Raw genomic sequence first — 22,144 nt, forward strand, 5'->3', positions numbered from 1 at the left:
AGCTTCTTCTTTCTATAATTATTCCACAATGACAAGAGGCTTCAAATATATTTATAATAGTATAAAAAGCTACCGTGCCATTTTAAATAGAGACACCAGCACATAATGATTATTATTTCATTTTTTTACCTGATTATGAGGAGAAAAAATAATGAAAAAATTGGAAAGCTGAGGAAGCTGTCAATTTGCCCAAGAGGCGAAGAAAGAGGATGTAGGGCAACCGCCTGCCCCCTCGGAAGTGGGGAAGGCTGTGGAGGATATCGTCCGCACGCTGGAGCGAAGGACAAGCCCTCATAGTCACTGCACCAAGAGCCACACCAATGAAGGTTAAGCTCTGAGAGGGGCTCAGAGAGCTCTTCTCCATGTTCACCCTGAGACCCAGCTGGGCCACGTGAAAGAGAAGGCGAGCAGTGTCCTGTGCCGCCTGATGCCGGGATGGTGCACAAAATCAGCCAATCATCCAAGTACGGCGGTATCTTCATGCCCTGTGATTGCAGGGGGCAAAGGGCAGCGGCAACACTTGTGGGAGAGAGGGAGAGTCCAACTGGAAGCACCCTGAACTGAAAGTGACGGCTTTGAACGGCGAAACGAAGAAACTGTGTGTGTTGAGGCACAATGGGAACATGGAAATAGGCATCCCTTAAGTCGACAGACGTGCACCACTCTCCTCTGTAAACAGCATGAAGAACGTCTACTGTGCTCAACATGTGGAATGGCAAGACCTTCAGGAACTTGTTGAGTCCCTTCAGATCCAGGACTGGGTGCACTCCGCCTCTCTTTTCAAAAAGAAAGTAGGTTGAGTAGAACCCCCCCCGGGCTGTGACGGTCCACCATGATGATTGTACCCTTGGCCAGGAGCGTGGCTAACTACCGTAATGGTCATTTTTTCTGTAGTATATATATTTCTACTCATTATATTGTATTAATGCATTAGTCATTTTTGTTGAACTTCACCGTGTCTCTGTTGTGCAGAAGAAGAATTCTCCCTCGCCTGTTCACAAAGATAACTAACTGTGTTGTATGAGAATGTTCCAGCACCAAGGCCTTTGGGCCGCTTGTTGTGGTTGCTGGCCGTTTGTTGTTCATTGTTGTTCCGATCAGTCTGACACCAAATGTCTGTAACATTGGCCATCGGCCCCCACCTTTGCTCATTCTGTATAAAGAAAGCTTGTTCACTTTTTTCTTGGTTCTTCCTCACCGAGACTGTACGCATTCTGTTGTGATGATTGAACCTTCTCTGCGCAGAGAATAAATACTTAAAAGACAACCTGGTTTTTGGTATTATGTATTTCAGCATTAACAGCAGGTATAGGAATATTTTCCACCACACCTGCCATAAAGGAACAAAATGAAATGGCTGACTCTCTGTGACTATGAGCCAACCAGGAAGAATAAGTGACAATAGGTTTTTTTTATGGTTCATTTAGCAACAACATGTAACAACCACTGCATATCAAATCACTTTATCCAGAAGATGGATAAGAACCTCTAAATCTAAATCCAAGAATGGCAATGATGTTACACCTGAGTTGGTGTTTGTTATTTTTGACATAACAATGCTGTTGTTGCAGCAAATATATCTATAATTGCAGGCTGTTGGGCTGACGGCGGCCGGTTAAAACATTTTTTAACACATCGACTGGACCTGGTCTTGGACTTAACCTCAAAATGTTTGAGTTGGTCTTGACCCCCCCCCCCTACGTAGAAGTCATCTACTGCTTGAAATGAGGGCTGGAGCAGAAATGGCAACAGTGATGTTTGGAACCCAAGCATACCAAACTCTCTGGAACGCAGCCTCAGGTGCACACGTCAATAATTAATGTCACGCTGTCGCTCTCACAATGTAAATGAACAAGAACAAAAACATTGAGCAGCTAAAAACCTGGTGCTCAGTTTAACCAGGAAGTAGCTCATTTTATAGTGCTTTTTTGTAATCTTCACAATCACATAATCCTTTTGTTAATGTCCATGTCCTGAGCTTGAATGTTAAATAAGCTCTTCAAGTCATCTTTAAGTGCGCTCGTGGTGCATTAACAGTCTTGGTTAAAAGATGGCGTCAGCAGTCGGTCTGTAGAGCCGCGGCCATCCAATCAGATCGAGCCACCAGTAACCTCAGTCTGTCACCGGATGACTGGATCAGCTCCTTTCCACTAACACAGGTGGAAGAGACAGTGGAAATAAATCTGTTATTCAAATTTGAGATATAAATTTTTGAGTTTGCTCAGATTTGAATCCTCCTCACCTCTGGTAGTCCAGTCCGAGCAGACTGACTCCGTTAACGGCCAGGATCCTGTCTCCTGGTACCAGCCTCGCACACCGGGCTGCAGGGGAGTCGGGGACCACCGTGCGGACGAAGATGCCTTTCACCCTCGTGGAAGTGTCCTAGAAGGTGAGGTCAACATGTCATGGCACACTGCACACTTCTTTTAATTCCACATTAAAAAGTAGAAATTCTCTTTCGGAAGCTGACTCATGATATCAGTGTTCCCACGATCAAAGTAGCTTAAAACCAAACCGCTGAATGTATTGTAGGAAAACCATAACCACAGAATTTGTAAATTCAAAGTGTTTTAAAGTGTGCAAAACCACAGACTGTCCTTAAATAAACTACAACTGAGAACAGATCTGCATTCGATAGTAAAAGTGTCTGCAATGTGCAGTATGCTGTTAGATAGCAACTAAATGTGAAACTGGTAACTTGCTTTAGTTTATTGTTATTTTATGTGATCTGCATGGTTGTGTTTCGCTGAGTAAACAGCTACTGTGGTTGAAGTCACCGTCGCTGCTCCACTATTCGGTCTCCTACAGCAATGCTAACGCGCTTACGTGACTCAGTCTTGTCTTTAGTAACAGCAGGACAGAGGTAGAACTATGAACTACAATACTCACCCTTGTGTCAACCAGGGCAAGACCAAGTCCTCGTTCACCTCGCTCCAGATCCAAGCTAAAAACCTCATCATTACTGTCATCGTCAACCGCCTCCCGCTCCTCCTCCTCCTCCTCTTCCTCCTCCTCCTCCTCCTCCTCCTCCTCTTCCTCTTTTAAGTCGACAAACCTCTTCACGCTGGGGTAGTCTGGCTTCAAACGGTCTACTTCCAGTGCAGCGAGACATTCAAACACTAATCCGCCTATGGAGAAAACAAAAGGACACGCTCAGTTTTATTTTACCGCAGACGAACACGAACGGTGATGTAGCCCTGTGCCATACCTTCATCACGTGCGTCCACACTAGAAGACCAGAGAAGTGTCTCACCGTCACCCTTCATCCATTTACCAACAGGATCAATGAGGTGGGGGGTGTTGGGCGGGGTGAGGAGACAGGAAGGGTCCAGAGCCGACCTCCTCGCGTCGCCGGCCTCTCCGGTCTGCAGCTCCAGATCTCTTAGCTTGCGGGACAAAAGGAGGACACCGCACGAGGTGAACTCGTCCGGGTGTTGGGTGGAGGAGGGAGAGGGAGGCGATGAGGTCGATGGAGGTAAAGCACCAAAGGTCGTGGAAGGGGACTGGCGGTCACGGACAGCAGCCTGGGATGAGACCATCTCAACGGGCGATGTGTTTGAAAGGACCTCCGTCTCAGTCAGTTTAGCCTCCATGGGACGACATACAGACCAGTCAGGATCAATTAGAAAAGCACATTTGAAAATTGGCATTTCATATGAAGGCGAACACTACCAATTTGACACATCATAGTGTGTTTATAGAGCTTGAGCAGTACTAGTGTGAAAACTTAATTGTACTAAGCCCTTTCTGTCTCCAGAGGGAGCTGTGTGTCTGATAAATTCCCTCAAGCGATGCCACTAGACATACGTTGGCATCAGCCGACTCTTTACCATATGCTAACTTTGCCACGTCGGCCAAGTGAAAATCTTACATGAATCATATTTCCCAACTGCTGTCAGTATTATCTACATTGTCCAGCATGTAAAAATCAAAAGGTACGTACCTCCTCAGTAGCTGTGACCTCATCGGACCGCGAGTCAGAAAGGGCCGCCATGAACTCTTTGAGCTTGTCCAGCTGTTCCCTTAGGGATGCATCTGTTACCCGCCTGCCCAGTGGGAACTGGTAACCCTCGTCCGGCAGCACCAGAGGATGGTGGGTGTCGAAACTCTCCAGGATGTCAGCTGAGGAAAGAAAGGGGTCGCAACTTGAGGATTATTATATTCACGATTGGCATTGGTGTGAAAGAAAGTAAGGTACAGGGAGAAGAGTTGACCAGGATGTGGACCTCTCACCGGTTTCGTGTGCTGCGGCCCGGTCGTGAACAGATGGAGTCCAGGTGTGTCTGCAGGGAGATGCTGGGCTGTAAAGACTCAGCAGGTGGTTCAGCTGGGCCGGACTCAGGGCAGGGTAGTCAGACCGCAAGGACACCCACGATGTCTACACACACACACACACACACACACACACACACACACACACACACACACACACACACACACACACACACACACGTTGTAGTTAGAATGTCATGGGGAAGCTGAAATACCGTGCCTGATTCTTCTTTATCAGCTGGCCACAGTCCTGTCCCACCTGAAGTCAATGGGAATTGTGCATGCAGACTTTAAACCTTTTTATAAATATTTTTTTTATTCAGGACAACTCTTTTTATATAAATAACTGCATACAATATTACACAGAAATACTCAAAGAATTGAAACTGATATCCTTTTTCGCCTACTCTGCAGAAATCACACCACCAAATCCTCAGTCTGTTATGTCTCTGGTGATTATTTATAGTTGGATAAACCCGACTCGGCTGAACGTGTACTGTGTATGTGTGTGTGTGTGTGTGTGTGATCTATACCAGCAGTAAATTCTTTCTAGGTGTGGCCAGCAGATTGATAGCTGACGAGAGTGTGTGTGTGTGTTCTGAGGCCAGGTCTCCCAGTCCGGCTGCGTGAGCCCAGTCCAGGAGCAGGTCAAGATTGGCCCGCATGCGTACGCCTCTGGTCCACTGGTAGAAACCTGGCTCGGATCCTGTGTACACATCGGGAGAAAGTCGTCTTTGAAATCACTTCTTCGTTCATTTACTTGGGTTTCTCAGCTCTAAAGGTCTCGAGCAGAAATCTGCCACCTGCCTTTTTTCATGAAAATTAGGTAATGCAGATTGGACAGATTCTCAGGTATCAGTAATATTAACAACTGCCACAGCAAAACTATAATCCAAGCAAAAAGGAAAGGATTAGTCTGGTATTATTCAATATTATTCTTGTCGTCAATGAATCCCTTGAAATATGAATCTATACTATCAAAACTAACAAGGAATGTGTGTAACCAAAGTATGCGTACATTTACTACCATGAACGGGCAATATTGTTAATTATGTGTCAGTCCCACATACACTGTCTTTCTTGTGCACCAGATGTGTATTATTCCACGGCTGAAAGTAGTCCCCAACAAATGCACTATTTTCTCCTGTTTGAGTAACTGATTAAAAACTACAGTGCCCAGCTGTTTCAGGAAATTTACTGTGCCTGAAAAAAAATAATATTGTGACACGCTTCTTTAAAGACGTATGTCTCCAGCAGGCTGAGTGCTACAGTGCTACATCTATACATCCATCCACGCATCTATCGGTTTAGTTTGGTATATTCTAAATTACATTCCCATACAACAGAAACAAATTGTCAATTAAATTTCGAGGGAGCGTATTTTGACATATCACAAATGTATTTAATCAAAGTCCACAAAAGGCAACATAAGGTGGAGTTTGTAGTGAATGGACTGGTCAAACTTTCACCCAGGATACTGGTGTTCGTGTCCTCTGTGAAATGAAAAGTGATCTTTTACTAAACTTAACCAAGTAGTTTTGTTGCTTAATTGGTTCAGAAATGTTATTCTGTCAACGCCATTGAACCTATCGCAGAAGTTATGTCACAGAGAATTATCGGCCAGAGAAAGTGCGTATGTGAGTGAGTTTAGGAGTCTCTACTCTCCAGGGATTCTAAGCCTGCATGCTCCTCTGTGTGCCGAGCTAATACAATCTATGTGGACACTCTGTGCACTGGTACCTCTCTCCATGAGCGAGTTGAAGAGTGACGCGTTGATGAAGTAGAAGAGGTAGCCAATGAGCTGCGAGGAAATCTCCGGATGGAGCTGACAGTCGCGCAGCAGTCTCCAGGTCTCTGTCAGAACATCCACGAGATGCTGGATCTCACCTGGGACCTGCAGTCCACAGCTCTCACCACTCTCGGCGGTCGCCTGCAGGTCAGGACTCTCCCTGAATGGGTTGCAATCCAGAAGGGCCGGCAGGACGGGGTAGAGGACCTGATGAGACAGAATCGGTTGAATAAGGGGAACTGTGCAGCTCAGTATGAGAGTGACTCACAACCGGAGAGTGTTGACAATTCCTGCGGGTCCATTTGAGGTTGGAAAAGTTAACATTGTGTGGTGGAGCTTCTGATCACTGGGGTAAACTAAAACATGAAACCCTCCTAACCCAGATTTCAGACCACCCATATTGTCTCAGAGCGTCTGTCTCTCTGTGTTTCTCGCAGTACCACCGAGATGATACAAGAGAAAAAGGAATGAGAGAGACAGTTCGTAACATTTCCTCCTTTTTCTTGAGAGCAAGCCTGAACAACGATAGCTTTGTTTGGGCTAATTGTACACAGACATCCCCCTTCCCCTCCAATCTCACTCTTACACCCACCACGCTTCCGCGGCCAGCGGCCGCCGTAGATCCACATTCCTAAAAAAAAAGCTGAATATGGCTGATGTGGGCTTGGCATGCCGCTGCAACAGGACTGCTGAGTGAAGAGTTCTGAAGGAATCCACCCTGAGCAGATCGGTTTACATCTACTGTAAGGCCCCTGCGAGCCAGAGCAGGCCAAACATAAAGAGCAGAACACGACAGCCACGGCTCCCGTCACACATGAGACAACGGAAAAAGGGCGACTTATTAGGCCGAATCATTTTGCAGTGTTTCTGGTTGGAAAATGTCACTCAGCGGAGCCAAGCCAGAGGAGATTCATTCATTCGGGGATCACCACATGCATCCATGGCACGCATTGTTCCAGAGTCCAAAAACAACTAACAAAGTGCGAATGCTGTGTTGTCTGCTTGTTTGTGCATTCATTGTGATGGACAAGCAAACACACAGTCTGCCCACAAGCCTGTTAAAGCGGGCTCTGTATTCACTGTGACGCGTCCTCAGTTGGATTAGCTGCTCACCAGTGGCGCCTCTTGTTTTCCACCCCGCAGCAATTACCCCTCGCAACGGGTGGACGGGCACGAAACACCCCAAAATAAACAAGAGATTTCAGAAAGTGTCGCCACGCAGCCCAGCAGCGTCACCATCCGTGTTCCTATTTGTAGTAACAAACTACAGTGTAGTTTGGTAAGAAGTTGGCTGTAATCCACCAGTAAACAGAGTGGTAGAAGGAGCAGCGGTTGCGAACTGGAAACAAATCAAGTCACCTTTAAAATTTAGACATCTACGAGTGAAAAATGGAGAGTGGTCTTCAGGAATTTGTTTCAATTGGGCAAGTTTTAATTGTTCTTTCACGTCAGCTACTATTGGCCGTGTTTCAGACAAGCGTTCACACGACGCCTACAGCAGAAACAGCTGATCATGTCATTTAAATGTTTGCTTTGTCAGAACCTATTCGGCAAAATTGTTTCCATATCCCATTCAGCCCATCAAACATTTTGCACAATTGAGTACGTTTTTATTTAATTTTGCTGTTTCGCAACTACTTTTCTAATACAGTTCTTCAAAATGTGCATTAAAATGTGTGAATTGAAACGAGGCTACTTCCTGTCTTGTTGGATGGGAGGTTAAAAAAAAGAAATGGTGACGAAGATGATGTTCAGCTCAGTCTTCTCTTGTTTGCCTTGTTTTCACCGTAGAACATTAAAATGTGCCCTGCACACAAACTCAACCCTGGGTCACACAGCGACATAAATCACTATGTCAACTCGCTGCACCGGTGAAGGGGAAAGGATACATTCTAGAGTAAATCATTAGGGCCTTAGCCAGATTACTCCTCAGCTTGACACCGGTGACTTCACCACATTCCTCACAAAATCTGGCCTGTCAGTCCAGGAAGAGATGTGGACGGGAAGCTCGCTGTGAAGTGACAGTCATGATGGATGACACGACACGCCCCGATTAACTGGCGAGGACAAGAAAAACTGAGACCATGCCCACACTGAGCCAGCTAAATCTGAAAACTGCTGTTTTTACCCGTGAGAGAGTTGTGCTCGCACCACGACAGCATTTTTCGTAGAGATCTCCGTCCGCTCTGAAGTGACACACTGAATTCGTCCTGCTTTCTATTTAGTTATTCTTAATGCTTGTCATCGGTGTCACAGGGTCGGATTCCGCAAAGTATTCAGACAAAATCATGCAGGTTCACCAGAAACTCCTTCAACTCAACAGAACCAGAACCAGGACTGCACAGAGCAGACTGTCAGACCCTGCTGCAGTGAAACGAATGCGAAGGTTTTCTTAAAGGGACTCTGGTGCTCGGAAGACACTACCGCGTTTGTCCACAGGGGCCGCCAAAACCAATGCAAAGTGAAAGTTCCTTGTAGTAGCTTTAACATTACCTGCTGAGTCCCAAAAGTGTGCAAATGTAAAACAAAACATCTTTACACCCAAATATTTATTTTTTGTTGTTGATCTATTTCATGCAAAATTGAATCAGTGCCAAACTCTTGTTTGCTGTAACATCCATGCACGTCCTTAATTTTGATTGACAAGACAATCAAACCATTTTTCGGCAAACTTAAATAAAAGCTTACGTTTAATGCAGTTAATATTACAAGACACATTTTCTTGTATCCAACCCACGTCTCCTTGGCAAACGTTTTCAGGGGAACTCAGACGTCAAATGTAAATTACATCCTGCAAGTTCAAACTTCATGAGCACAGTGTGTTATATTTTTATAGAGTATTTCTAGAGTTACTGACAATCCCCATCTGGAAGTCATTTAGTTCATCAGGCAGACTTGCTGAGAGAAATACGTCTGGGGCAGGTAGATAACCACATCCTCATGCACTGAGCAAAAAAAATGTGCTGCCTAAAATCATGCAGCACAGCAACTATTCAGGAATTCCTTTAGTCTTCTCTTTAGAGATACAATGTCATATCACTGACGTCCTTCCTGCGTGGGAAACTGATACAGAAGATGCATCCAGGTCATTGAAGGGTCTGCGCGGGAGAGAATCTGTGTGCTCATGCAGCTCAGCTGTCAGTTATGATACCTAGTTCAGCTACTGACTGAGGAGGAGTACTGTAAATAGGCCAGTCTCATCATTAGTATTTTGTTGGATGGTGTTTTTTTACACACGACCACAAGGCTCAAATTTTCTCGGCTCAAACTTTCCCGGCACGCTTCCATGTAATGTAATGGGTGTGGTGCTTCAAAACTGCACACAACTGAATTGGGACTATAATGAAATTCTCTTATTTTCCAAGTAACATAAAGAGCTCGATACAAACTTTACACAATCAGAGGTGTTTAAAGCTGTAGTGAGTCTCTCCTTAGAGCCTAAATTATTTTTCATCTTCGAGGGGGTGATGAGATAAATGCAAAAAAATAATGGATGGACGTGTTTAGGAGAGTTTTGATCTAAATCCTTTATTCATCACTTCCCAATAAAGCAGGGATATAGGCAGTTTTATTTGGCATCATTGTGCAAAAACGTTATAATAACATTTTCGGACATATCGTAATTCAAGTGCTCTGAGACAAAACTGCACATCCTCTTGGCTCTGTTTCCAGGCTTTAGAAAAAGTAGCCTGTGATAGGGAGACTAGATGGGGAAAGCCTGATTCAACGGTGGAATATACTAACTACCCAAAAACAGGAAGACAGACTTGCCAAAAAGATACTGGACAATAGACTTTTATAGAATCTGACTTCTTTTTGCAACTGGAGGAGTCGCTCCCTGCTGGTCAGTAGAGAGAATGCAAGTTTTTAGACACTTCTGCATTGGCTTCACTCGGCAGAACCGGAGGTTGCCGCCGGCTTGGGAACAGAGGGGAATTCTGCGGGAGGAGGGCTCTATTTAAAAACATGGCCACTTGATTCTGCTGAAAAGTTATTGCCATTTTGGTCATAAAAAAACCTGCCGACGCCAGCTTTTGACCAAGGAAAATAAAAACAAATCAGCAAATAATGTACAAAAATAAAAGCAGCATTAATGATCACCTTTGGCCACTAGGGGGCAGAGGAACAACTTGCACACACAATGTTGACGTTAGTTGTTATCGCTAACGTGTTAGCAATCGATTCTCTAATGACACATCGAGCAGGCATAGTGACATTAACGTTCTCTTCGATTTGGACTTATCAATTACTTATTTGGTACTTATTACTTACTTATTGTAAGTAATACTTATTGTAAGTAATAAGTACAACTTAAGGTTGAACATGTCCTGTGATGAAATATTATAGGTTGCAATGTAAATCTTCCTTGGCAGCGCTTGGAGATCCCTGGCTTGGTTCCTTCATCCTCCCCGAACACACACACACACACACACACACATACACACACACACACACACACACACACACACACACACACACACACACACACACACACACACACACACACACACACACACACACACACACACACACACACACACACACACACACACACACACACACACACACACACACACAAACACACAAAGGGCCCTTGGTGTCCTGTCTCTCTCCCATGTCAGAATGCCACAAGTGTAGTCTGGCAGGGTGGCTGGTCGGTCTATTAGTGAGCTGTCAGAGTGGCTATATGGGCTCTTTATTCCCAGCCCGTCTTTGATTATTTTCCTTTCTCTTAAACGACACATCATAATCATCAACGGACGGAGTCGCCACACAAGCATGCATTGACTCCTCTCCTTTGGCCAAGAAAAGTTCCTTGTCAACGAATGTATAAGGTAGATAGTTAGCTTTCCCATTCAAGACACTGGAGTACTATTTAAGTACATATATGGTGCATCTATTTATATTCTGTGCATGCTTCAGCTATGTGCTTGGTCATCCTCTCACCTTGGTGATGTAGTACACACATTGCTGGAAGGCGAGCATGAGGACCTCCTCCAGGACAGCCATCGTCTCCTCACTGGCTGTACGGACCCCGGACAGACGTAGTGCCACCAGGGCTGGAAATCACACGCATTATTAAATGACACAGTTGTAGCTCAGAGGTCCAGTGACATATTGAATGTGTGTTTTAGTTTCACACGGGCAACTTTAAACCCTTTGTCAGTGAGATAGCTAAATAAACGTTGGACTTTTTTCCACCAAGAAATATTCGAATGTGTCACCACTGAAGGTGAAGAAATGAAGGAAGTGTTCCAGTGAGTAGACAGACAGGTAGAAATATTTTTTTAAATTTATTTCTTAACTTTCAACCTGCTCAATCGTGCAGGGAGACATTTGCGTCCAACACATAAACCAGATTTGATTTGGTAACATTTCGCTTAGGAAATAGGACCCTAGTCCTAATGTGACTAACCCAAGTTCTCCACCTCCTTGCTCTCGTCATCGTCCGTTCCTTCTTCATCATCTTCCTGTCCCTGCTCTTTTCGGGTTCTCCACTCCAGAATAAGAGGCAGCTGGCACTGGATGAACTGCAGAAGCTCCAGACTGTTGGACATCCACACCGCCAGGGGGCGCAGACCTGAGATCGCCTCGGGCCGCCCGAGAGCCTGGAGGTCCTCCGGGTTTGAGCCTTCACTGTTGAGACTGCAATACAGGGAGGGAGATCTGCAGTGTTAGTCTGTGAACTGTGACGCGAGTGATTGCTGAAGAAATACAGTAAGGTGCGCTTACTCTTCAGGCTGAACTGCTGCTAGGTCCTTAGTGTGCTCCTGTGTGACAACAAAAAAAAGGCTTTGCAATGAACATGTAATATCATAGTAATAACCTTCATTCATACAAAATTGCAGATGGCAATAAAGTAAGAACAAATCTAGTAAACCACAGGGGAGGTGCTAAATTCCAAATTCGGGGTATATCTACGATGAGGGATTGTCTCCAAACGGCTCTCAGCGTGGCGACGGCTGAGCTGGCAGCTAGCGACTAACAGCGGTAACAGTGCAAACAAGTGCAACAGTGCTGACCTTGATATCCCAACCAGCCGATCTCCCATAACATCTTTTTTCCCCACAACTCACCCACACAGCACTCTGAACTCCGCTCGCAATGAGCAACAGCAGCCGGCGCAGGTCTGAGGTGTGAAGACATGTGGACGAATACTGCAGGCACAGACACAGCAAAAATGCAACGGTCAGCGGAGGTCCGTCTTTGACGCTGGTCCTTCCCATAGCAACTATCTCCTTGACAATGCGCTCCTCATCCTCGCTCTCATACTCCAGAGTCGGGCTGTGGCGTTCGGGGGATTTTGAAAAGGGAAGGCGTGTGTTTTGAGGGCTCTGGAGGTCGACGGAGGTTGTGATGCAGGTGTCGCAGAGGACTGTTTTTCTGGTATGGCCCGTTGTAGTGGCAGAGGAAGTGGGACCCAGCATCCAGGGGACAGCAGTCATCTCAGGAGTGGCATTGTCCTCTTCCTTCGTTTTCAAGAAAGAAACAAGAATAATGAAGCATGATTTATCATTCTATATGTTCTCGCTTAAGGAACTTGGGAAAACGAAGATCATAATAGAGAGAAAATAAAACAGTTGATACTTTGCACATGTTACAATCTGCCTGTCCCTTCTGTGTCCCCCTCTCACCTTTTGTGCCGAGGCGAAGGGATCCTTGAACAGAAACAGGTAGCGCTGTCCCATCCCGATGACGTCACCGGGGTCAAGCTGCACTTCTTTTCTCAGCGCTTCGCCATTCCTCGTGACCGCGCCATTCAGACAGGGCCAGAGCACGGTGGGGCCGCCGACGCCATGCCGCTGGAAATGGCAGTGCCTCGGGAGGATGTCGGTGGCAAAGAGAAGGGTGTCCGCCTTTGTGCCGTCGTCGTGATCGCTTTGCCGGCCGAATGCGATGTTTGGCCCAGTGAGTAGGTAGATGACAAAGTCCTGAGCACGGAGAAAACTGACAAGTTACCACACAATCTGCAACAGTTGAGTTGATCTGCTCCATTCTTTTGTTTTGTGTCTCAAACTCATTACAGCACTGTTTATTCAAATTTGAATCTTCTATCGATATGTTCCTGCCAGGTGCCGTTCTGTTCTTCTACGTTTGATCAGATGTGCTTATACTAACTAGCCAGCTGACCTCTCTTTCTACCTCATCTTATTAAGGTGATACGTTGACTACAGTTTGTTTGGCTGTGTTGGCAAACAGTTTCCTTTTTCCCACACCCAGTGGACACGGAGCGACGTCGGCATTCATTTGACGTCATGTTTCTGGCCACCGGACGAATCCAAGTCCAATATTCACCCTCCTTTTAGCTCTGCTCTGTCAGCGTTACGTCCGCCACCGGCAACGTGACAACAGTCTCTCTCAACGCCAGCAGTCTGACCAATGCGGAGCTATTAGAATACCTGATCCAAGCCTGATTAGACACACGGTCTTTTATTAATCACAGATTAATAAACGAGCACAATTCGCAGGGATTGTTATGTTTGACATTCCTCTTGTGATGCCTTGTCTTTTTCAACGGGACAGATTTAACCAGCTGAATTAATTCACAAATTAACTCCCTAAACCTTGTTCACAATAGTGTTTCTCAATGGTAGATGATTATGTTCTTACGACGGGTCTTTTGGGAAAACAATTGTGACGCAGAGCCTCTGCGTGCCGGCATGTGTGTGGCAGTTGCTCGCCGTTAACACCATGTGTAATCAGCCAGGAAGCAGTGCCAGGGTTGTCTTTTTCTGTTTCCTGATCAGTGTTTTGACACTTTTTTTCTACGTGCTGTTTGCTGACCTTTCCTATAATGATTCTCTGTCTCTCTCTCTCTCTTTATCCTGAGAAAACATGCTGTTGGACCACTTTACAGTGAGTAAAGGGCATATTGCAGTAGTTACTCCACTGATCAATTTAAATGCAATACAGTACACATGTCAACATGTTAGCAGTAAACCCTTGAGTTACTGTAGCAAGACTGTCAAGCGTATGCAGTTTATAATAACAAGGGCAGATTCTGAGCAATTTCTGAAACATTTCAGGAAAGGGTCTTTTAGGATGAGGGCTATCTGATGCGTTTGGCAAAGAACGCAATCTCAGCAAATGTTGGCTGAGGTTGCTAAAGTGTGAACTTCCCAAATCTGATAAAGAGCAGAAGCTGTTAATGTCCCAGGACCAGCTTTCACACAGTGGGAAAATACTACACGTTAAAAATGCTGTTCTTGCTAGTCCTGAATGGGGATTTTTTTTTAACATAACCTGCATTCAATTTAATCTGTAATTGGTTAATAATGTGCTCCGTGGCCTTGGAAGTAATGCTGGGTTATAGGTAAGGTAGTTAGCCAAACATGCTAATAATTGTAGCTTAAATTGGGGCAGATTAACACGCTGTTTAAAACCCATTCCTTACTTCAGCTTTTGCTCTTGTATTTTTGGTTTTGAAAAGGCTAAAAAAAAAAAAAGTACACCACCCCTCCAAACTCTTTAAATACCACAATTCCAAAACAGTCAATAGAAAATGGGAATCACAGAGCATTCTGGGGTGGCGCCACCATCTTTGGAGGATAGCTTATGTAGCTCCAGTATCTGTCAGAGAGAGGTGACGAGATGACGCATGTTTTTGTAAACCAACCCTTGAATTTATAGCAACGCATTGGTTCCCTCGACAAAAAGCGAATAGGATGTGTTACACAGCATTTTGAATTATTTCAGAAAATACGCTCTGTGGCAAATAAAGGTTTATGATAGAAATCTTCACAAAGGAACACCACTTTTAGGAATTTTAGGGATTTTAGGAAACGTAAATGCGAGCGTCAAAAATATAAAGATAACGCCAATAAATGGCTAACAAACGAGCTACTTTTTGTCGTCTTATTTAGCCACTTGTTAGCCACCGCCTTATCTAAGACACGAAAAAAGCTTCCAAATGGGTACTGACAACTTTCATCATAGAACACAACATCAGAATCTGTTTGTGTTAACCACAGACCTTATTTCAGGCATCTAACCAAAATCTCATTAAAAGAAAAAAGCATTTCCTTTGTGGCAACCGGAAGAGCAAAAATGATGACTCACTTTGGGGTTTTAGGCCTCATTTCTGCAGTACTATCTGTTATTATCTGTCATCTGTCAATCATCAGAAAGGAGACATAGAATGGTCAAAGGACCTTGAAAGCTCGCCACCCGTTAATGTTACAGTCGCTGATGTTGGCGCCTACACCTAGCCTGCAATTAAAAAAACTGGACCAATGATTTAACCGGGGGTTTCATATCAATACGAAGTCATAGAAGAGTTCAACAGCTCAAAACTGTGAGCTACCGGACTTTTACTGCCAAAACCAAGGGATGACAACAAAACTCCTCCAACCCCCCCAACACTGTTGTGTGTCTGAGTGAGATACCTGTGCCGGGCTGCAGCCCTGCAGCAACAGCAGGTACGGACAGTCGTGAGGAGGGTGAATGGAGTACTGTGTGGTGTTATCGTCGCTGCTCTCCGTCTCCTCCCGCTCCGACTCCTCTCCTTCCCGCTCGCCCCTCGGCCTCGGCGGACAGAGGCCCTCTGTTTTGGGGTGCGACCCACCGTCCCCCTCGGAGGGGACTGCCGGGCTGTGAATGCGGTTCTGTTCCGGGCTCCTTCCCAGGCCCTCGGAGCTCTGCGCCGGAGATTGATTCAGACTCTCGCTTCGATCCTTGCGACATTCATCATGATCACTGTCCTGTTTGGCCTCTGTGTCAGAATCTAAGAGGTCCATCTCACTTTTGCTCCGCCACAGTTTGAGGCCTCGTCCCGCGGTCCTCTCTATGAGGGTGGAGGTCACTCTGGAGCGGCTCTTCTGCAGCTTTCGAGCTTGGGCATTGATACCTAACGGGGAGATGAATGAACAAACAAAACCGTTGGGAATTTCATTGAACCCTCCAGTACAAATATGTGCAAATTGAGCTGCTACATAAATACGTTAAGCATGTGAGTAATGGCATGTAGCGATAGGGCAACACATGTTTTTTTTTCCTCAAATAAGCGGAGGTGTGTGTGAGCCCATTTCTACGTCGTGTGTACATGCCAGAGTCAACACGGAGAAGCCCCACACAGGAAACAGACCTCAGTGGAAAGAAAGACAGAGCTCATGGAAATAAAATAAAAAAAGTTCACCTACTCAGCAGGCATCCACAAGCTGACACTGATAGAGAGTTATCACAAGCTGCGCCATTCATAAAAGCAAAACACAAAACAGGACGCACTCGTACATCGCGGCCGCAGCTGTGTCAACCACAGCCGGGGGCCCTGCGGTAGAAATGATAGTGAGTGGTTCGCCCTGCACATTTACGCACAGTGCCGTGGTGTCCAGCGTCTACGGAAAGTATTGCTCCGCTGCATCATGCGTTGTAAATATCAGTGGATGAGGTCATTTGCTGTGTAAAGCTTTTATTTTTAAAACTGTAAAGTGTTAATGAAAGGGTGTGTCACCAAGTTTAATCGATTCGCACGGTGTCTGCTATCTTTATTAAATAAAAAGAAATGATTCTCTGTCGTTTTTTTAACGGCAGCAAGAATGACATCGAAGCCAAAATTTGTAACAAATTGAAACAAGGAAAGTAAAAAGGAAATCGTGAAGCTATTAAAATATAGTTTGGTCTGTGTGGCTTGGCTGATTTTTTTTACTGGAAAAACAACGTGCCAACAAACCACATTTTCACTGTGAGAACTCTAAAACTGGATTTAACACTGACAATACTTCATTTAATGGCAGAAGCTGTTATTCCGGGACATGCCGACACCCTGAATGAGGATGCGGGTTCTGACGCTGTACCGGCAGTGACGGTGTCTTTGTCTTTGGACGTCTTCTCCTCTATCGAGCTCCTCCTCTGGATTTCGAACCGCCGCGCGAGGCCTTCTCTGGGTTTCCATAGCGACTGCAGGATGAGGGGCCTCTCGTTGTCGCTCACGACGCGGAACCCCTCCGTCCTCCACCGATGTTCTCCGGTGGAGCCAATGGTGTCGCACAGAACATAGGACTTTGCCTCCTCCTTGCCCAGGCCATACCTATGACAATGTCAAGACAGATATTATCATCAGGATGACAAAAGGAACGCAGGAAAATGAATTTAACAATCCAAGAGTGCTTTTGGAAACTGGTTTCTTGCATTGTAAAGCGCATTTGAAAACAATGTTCATACCTAAGATTTAAAAAGGTTTTAGTGCTCGCTGCATCTCATTCGTACCCCCAAAGTGTCCAACCCAGTGATGATGGACTTGAAAGCATCATAGACTGAACCAATTTTCAGCAGTCTTTTCATGCACCCTTGCTCAATTCAATACACGTAGTCACCATGTCTTGGCTGGTCTGGTATGACCAGTAGCTAATGTTAGCTAATGTTGCTGTGTGACTGACATTTGTGAGTTCATGACTCTTCTCCACTCGTGTTACATGCTAGCATTTAGCTTTGTCCTGTAATTGTCACTGGTGTCCTCAGTTCAGTAAAAGTCACACAAATTTGCTTTAAACCTGCATTAGTCTTCTTTTTTGGTCACTAGGGGGCAACGCAACAGGCTGGACACCCAACATTGACATATTACCACAAAGTTGAACCGCTGAAAGTATTAGCAAACAATTGCCTTTTTTCACTTTACTTTTACCTCTAGCTTGGTCCTAACCAACTCCTGACAGGAAATGTCTGGCTCTTTAGCAGCTATGTACTGTCGTATTATTATCGGGTGATAACCTGTGGGTTCGTCACTACAAGCAACTCCTTTCACAACAGACATTTGATCCATTATGAATCTAAAAGCATCAATTAGAGCAACTTTCATTTAAAATACTTCAATGTACAAATAAGCTGACTGATAAAGGGTTATTAGCTGTTTCCCTGAACTAATCCTCATCATATCCTAACCGTGGATCATCCATTGGACCTGCATACAGCACAGAAATCTGCTTATCAAAAGTCGTAGTGTGCTTAATGTATTTGCTAACCCATTACTGAATAAGAAGCCAAGCAACGATAGAGCTAAATGTCACTGTAAAATTCTCACGGAGGGAAAGGAAAAGTGATTTACTCTTTCCTCTACAGGCTGAATACCTCTGTTATTAATCATTCCATTATGTTTTGGGCTGAAAAGTAAGCAGAGGCTGACAGACATTCACTCTCCGGAGAGACCGCCTTAAAAGCCCTGGCCTGACACTGGCTGTCTCTCACACAAAACTGTGGTTTGTTCAAGACCCTTTCAGAACTACTAAATAAACTATTTGGCACGCACACACTGCGTGCACTGCACTGCAATTATAACAAACAGAACAGCGGGTCGGGTCAACTTTCATCTGAAATATCCTAATCACAACAGCATGAACATGCCCTCCTTTCATCAACCGCCAACGTTTTGTGCATGGAGGACCGTTCTGACTGCTTTTTATATACAAATGACGTAGCGCAGAGGTATACTGCAGCAGAGGAAGCGCGTGGATGGACTTAATATAACTCACACAGGGACCCACGTACGAAGGCAGACACATATGGCGGGCAGACGCACACACACACACACGTGCACAGATGGCACATGGTCTCACCGTTCGAGGGCCTCTTTGACGAGCTCTTTGGCACTGGAGTGCGTGGTGGCCAGGACGCTCTTATAGTGAGCTCCCTCACAGATCTCGTTTCCAAAGATCTTCAGGATCCCTGGAGCCGTTATCTGATTGGACAGCTCGGACGGGTCGTCCGCTCTTAAAGCATCTGCGGGGATCACTGCCAACGACACGTGACAACAAAGGGAGGACGTTTTGATGGTGGCTCTCAGTTGTGGTTGCTTATTATTGATGGCAGATTTGCCATTTATCATAGATACAATCATAACGTACGCACTTATGATCTATACCAGCAGGAAACGATATGTGTCAGTTGAGCTGGTTCCTCCATTTCTCGTATGCAGCAATGCCATTCAAAATCACATCACAAAATCTAGCACTTTAAGTATGAATATTGACATTTGTATGTATTCTTTGTTTAGACTATGGTCTCAATTTCAGTGATTTAACTCTCCCTTTTCCCTCAACACAATATGAAAAACTTCATAATGACTGCCACTTGTCTCCATGATGGTTTTGTTTGTTTACCCCAATTAAAAGCCCCTCTCAGCAATTTAGGATTGCACTTTAGGAACTCAGTTTGGTACTTAGTTACTCAAGATCAAAGCATTTGCTAGCTTTTAGTTTCAAGAATGGTTCAAGCTCCAAACAATGCTGAATCCTACGTTTCCCATAATGCAATCGATTTTGTTGTTCGACCCTTCGTGCCAGTTAAACGCCCTAGTCAAAGTCCACATACCCGCTCAATTCTCTACTCAGCCGAGCTGGAATAACCCTGATGACATCATCGGGGTCCCTTAGAAAAGCTCGTCCAGAGCCACAGAAGACTTTATACAACTGTGACGAGTAATCTGAGCCTTTATCTGTAAAACCGCTGGCTCTATATATCATCACAACAAAAATCCCTGGATAAACATGCAGGGAGAAGTGTGACGTCGTGGTGACTTACTGCTGCCCTTCCTGGCTTGGATGGACAGCGAGGCCCTGATTCCCGCCGTCAGCGCCGTGGGGCCCGGATTGGAGTCGGGGCCGCGATGAAAGACGCCCGAGAGGCGGTTAGTTTGGCGACGGATGCGGCTCCTGCTAGGCTGTCTGACGGCCACGGCCTCCGCCGACCTGCTGGTGGATGAACTGCCAGCGGATGAAGCTGATCTGAAGAAGAGAGGAGAGGTCTGTGATCAAGACGCTGAATCGCTTCCAGCTGATTTGTACTGTACCTCTGACTTTGACAGGCAGTGGAAGGGCAGTGAGAGAGGCAGGAAGATTCCCTGAAGGGTGCTGCAGGAATTAGTCCTAAAACCCCAAAATGAGTCAGCATTTTTGCACTTCTGGTTCCCTCAACTCTTATTCAATGTTTTTCTTTTAATGGGCTTTTGGTTAGATGTCTGAAGAAAGGTCTGTGGTTAACACCAGCTCAAGAGATTTTCATGTTTTGTTTGACGATTTATAAAGTGTGTCAGGAAATACCCCTCACGTGAATCTTTAAGCTTTTACGTGTCTTAAAAAAAGGCGATCGCTAAAAAGTAGCTAAACACGACTGGTCGGCCTTTAGCTTCAAGGTGGTGATGTGAAGTCACGTGACCGTGTTAGGGTTCCTTCGTAGCCATAATGTTAGCTTTTTTACTTCTGCCAATTGAATTTGCGCTTTGAAAATCATAAAAGTTGTGTTCATTTCTGAATCGTGTTGAACAAAAGGTGTAAGTATGATAAACGTTTGTTTGCAGAAGAGCTCATTTTCTGCAAAAATCCAAAAGGAAAAATCCAATTGGCTTTTTGTCGAGGGAACCAGTGCGATGCTAACATCCCAGGTTGGCCTACAAAAGCACGTCATCCCCGCAGAGTTCCACGCCATTGTGTGAACAGAGGGATGGGGGAAGGCGAGATCAACTGTTTGTATGAGAGAAAATATAATGTTGGCATGGAGAAAATACTTAGTAGATGGTGAGAAAAAAAGAAGCACGAGTAGCAGAAAATGTGCACAAAACATTCTGCAACACAACATCATCACAACCTGCATCACAGAGGTCCTATAATCTCGCTACAATGCAGCGCATACATACATACACGTCTGTCTTTGAGCACAATGCCGGCCAGTCCCCTTCACCATGCCTCCCTCAGCTCTCTGCTCTCAGCACATTAATGAAATAATGAAGTGTTGTTTTACTTCTGACCAAGCCTGTAAGCTTCTTATTGCCACGGTTCAAAGGTTCTCTGCACTTTCACCACCCTTTGGGTATAACAGATTTAAGGTTTCTTAATGAAGCTGGTTGCTACAGAACAGACAGAAGGCGCAGTGATGGAACATGATGGTACATGAGCAGACTGTCAGTGGTTTGGTGATTTACATAAAACAGCTTTGAGGTTGATGAGGAGTTCAGTGCTTATTTAAACCAGAAACCAGCGTTTAATTTTTCATTTTGTCCTCTTTTTTTGTTTGTTTGTTTCGTCTTTATTCCATCAAATCATCCTCCAGTCTCCCCTTTAACCAATGACAGCACTTCTCCTTCTGTACCTTACAAATATAGAAGAGAACTAGACTGAATGAGGTTTCCAATAACTTTTCCTGAGCACAAGAAGACAAACAACAAAAAGTGACAAACAAGACTCTAACATCACGACTCTCTCACAATTCATTTGTACAAAGAGGAAAAGCCCCCGTGGTTCACACTCACTGCTGGGATCCATCACTTGTCTTCCTTCCCAACTTGACAAACCGTCTCTGTGGCGAGGCTGCGGGTAGAACCGGTGGTCTCGGTGGGAGAGAGCGCAACTCCTCGGAGGAAAACTTCGTCTGATTCATTCCCGTCTGACGGACTCGGGTGCTCCTGCTCGACTTAAACTCTTCCAGATAATTTCAGTCGCGAGGACAAGCGGTTACCATCACCGCGTCCCGTCGTCTGCAATGCGCGCGGGTCGCTTCGCGTCATTCCAAGGGGGGGGGGGGGGGGGGGGGGAGTCGCAGTCACTTCATTTTACGCACAGGCGCCGCAGATGTTTCAGCCCTCATCCAGCTGTTAGAGCTGCTTTCGGTGCGACGGCGGCGCGTGAGCCCCGAGGGTGCGGCTTTACTGTTCCTGTGACGCTGACACGTCAGGTGAGAACGGGTCGACGCGTGGCCCAATCTGAACACTTCATATTATTATTATTAGGCAGTTTGGGTTCAAGCTCGAGATCAAACCCGCTATCCAGATGTGCGTCGACAGCGCAGCTGCTTGGAGATGCCAAGCGCGCGCACAAACGCGCCCACCCATGCTAAAACTTTCAAAATAAAATCCTCACAGGAGAATGCGCTTCAGGCTGTGCTTTTTTCTCTTCATTCTAAAGCAAGTTAGCTAATATTTCGGCAGTGAGGAAAACTCTTGGATTTGTAGAGTTCCACTCAAAGCAGCAGAGAAACGGTCCTCCTGCCCATGAACCGAGTGAACCAAACCGCTGCTGCGTTCACGACTCCATCTTCTGGCTGCGCACAGATCTGAACTTATGGCCTAAAAGTAACGAGCTTACTGTTCTATAAGCCTGA

The 22,144-nt window shown here is 45.4% G+C and overlaps 1 protein-coding gene across 1 annotated transcript; it reads right to left on the bottom strand.

The window, feature by feature from the left end:
* Nucleotides 1-1,852: 1,852 nt before the first annotated feature.
* On the bottom strand, nt 1,853-21,875 carry radil2b (Ras association and DIL domains 2b; the record flags this gene model as incomplete). The annotated part of the gene is made up of 19 exons (XM_079182859.1): nt 1,853-2,150; nt 2,243-2,382; nt 2,890-3,128; nt 3,209-3,587; nt 3,944-4,122; nt 4,234-4,378; nt 4,806-4,978; nt 6,013-6,268; nt 11,009-11,121; nt 11,478-11,698; nt 11,795-11,832; nt 12,139-12,531; nt 12,697-12,993; nt 15,448-15,908; nt 16,855-17,087; nt 18,610-18,784; nt 19,574-19,776; nt 21,297-21,465; nt 21,872-21,875. The coding sequence occupies 19 exons, from the start codon at nt 21,873-21,875 to the stop codon at nt 2,057-2,059; spliced, it is 3,912 nt and encodes a 1,303-aa protein (XP_079038985.1). The 3' UTR covers nt 1,853-2,056.
* Between the last annotated feature and the right edge of the window lie 269 nt (nt 21,876-22,144).

Source organism: Pholis gunnellus (assembly GCF_910591455.1).
Source record: "Pholis gunnellus genome assembly, chromosome: 21".
NCBI classification, from domain to species: Eukaryota; Metazoa; Chordata; class Actinopteri; order Perciformes; family Pholidae; genus Pholis; species Pholis gunnellus.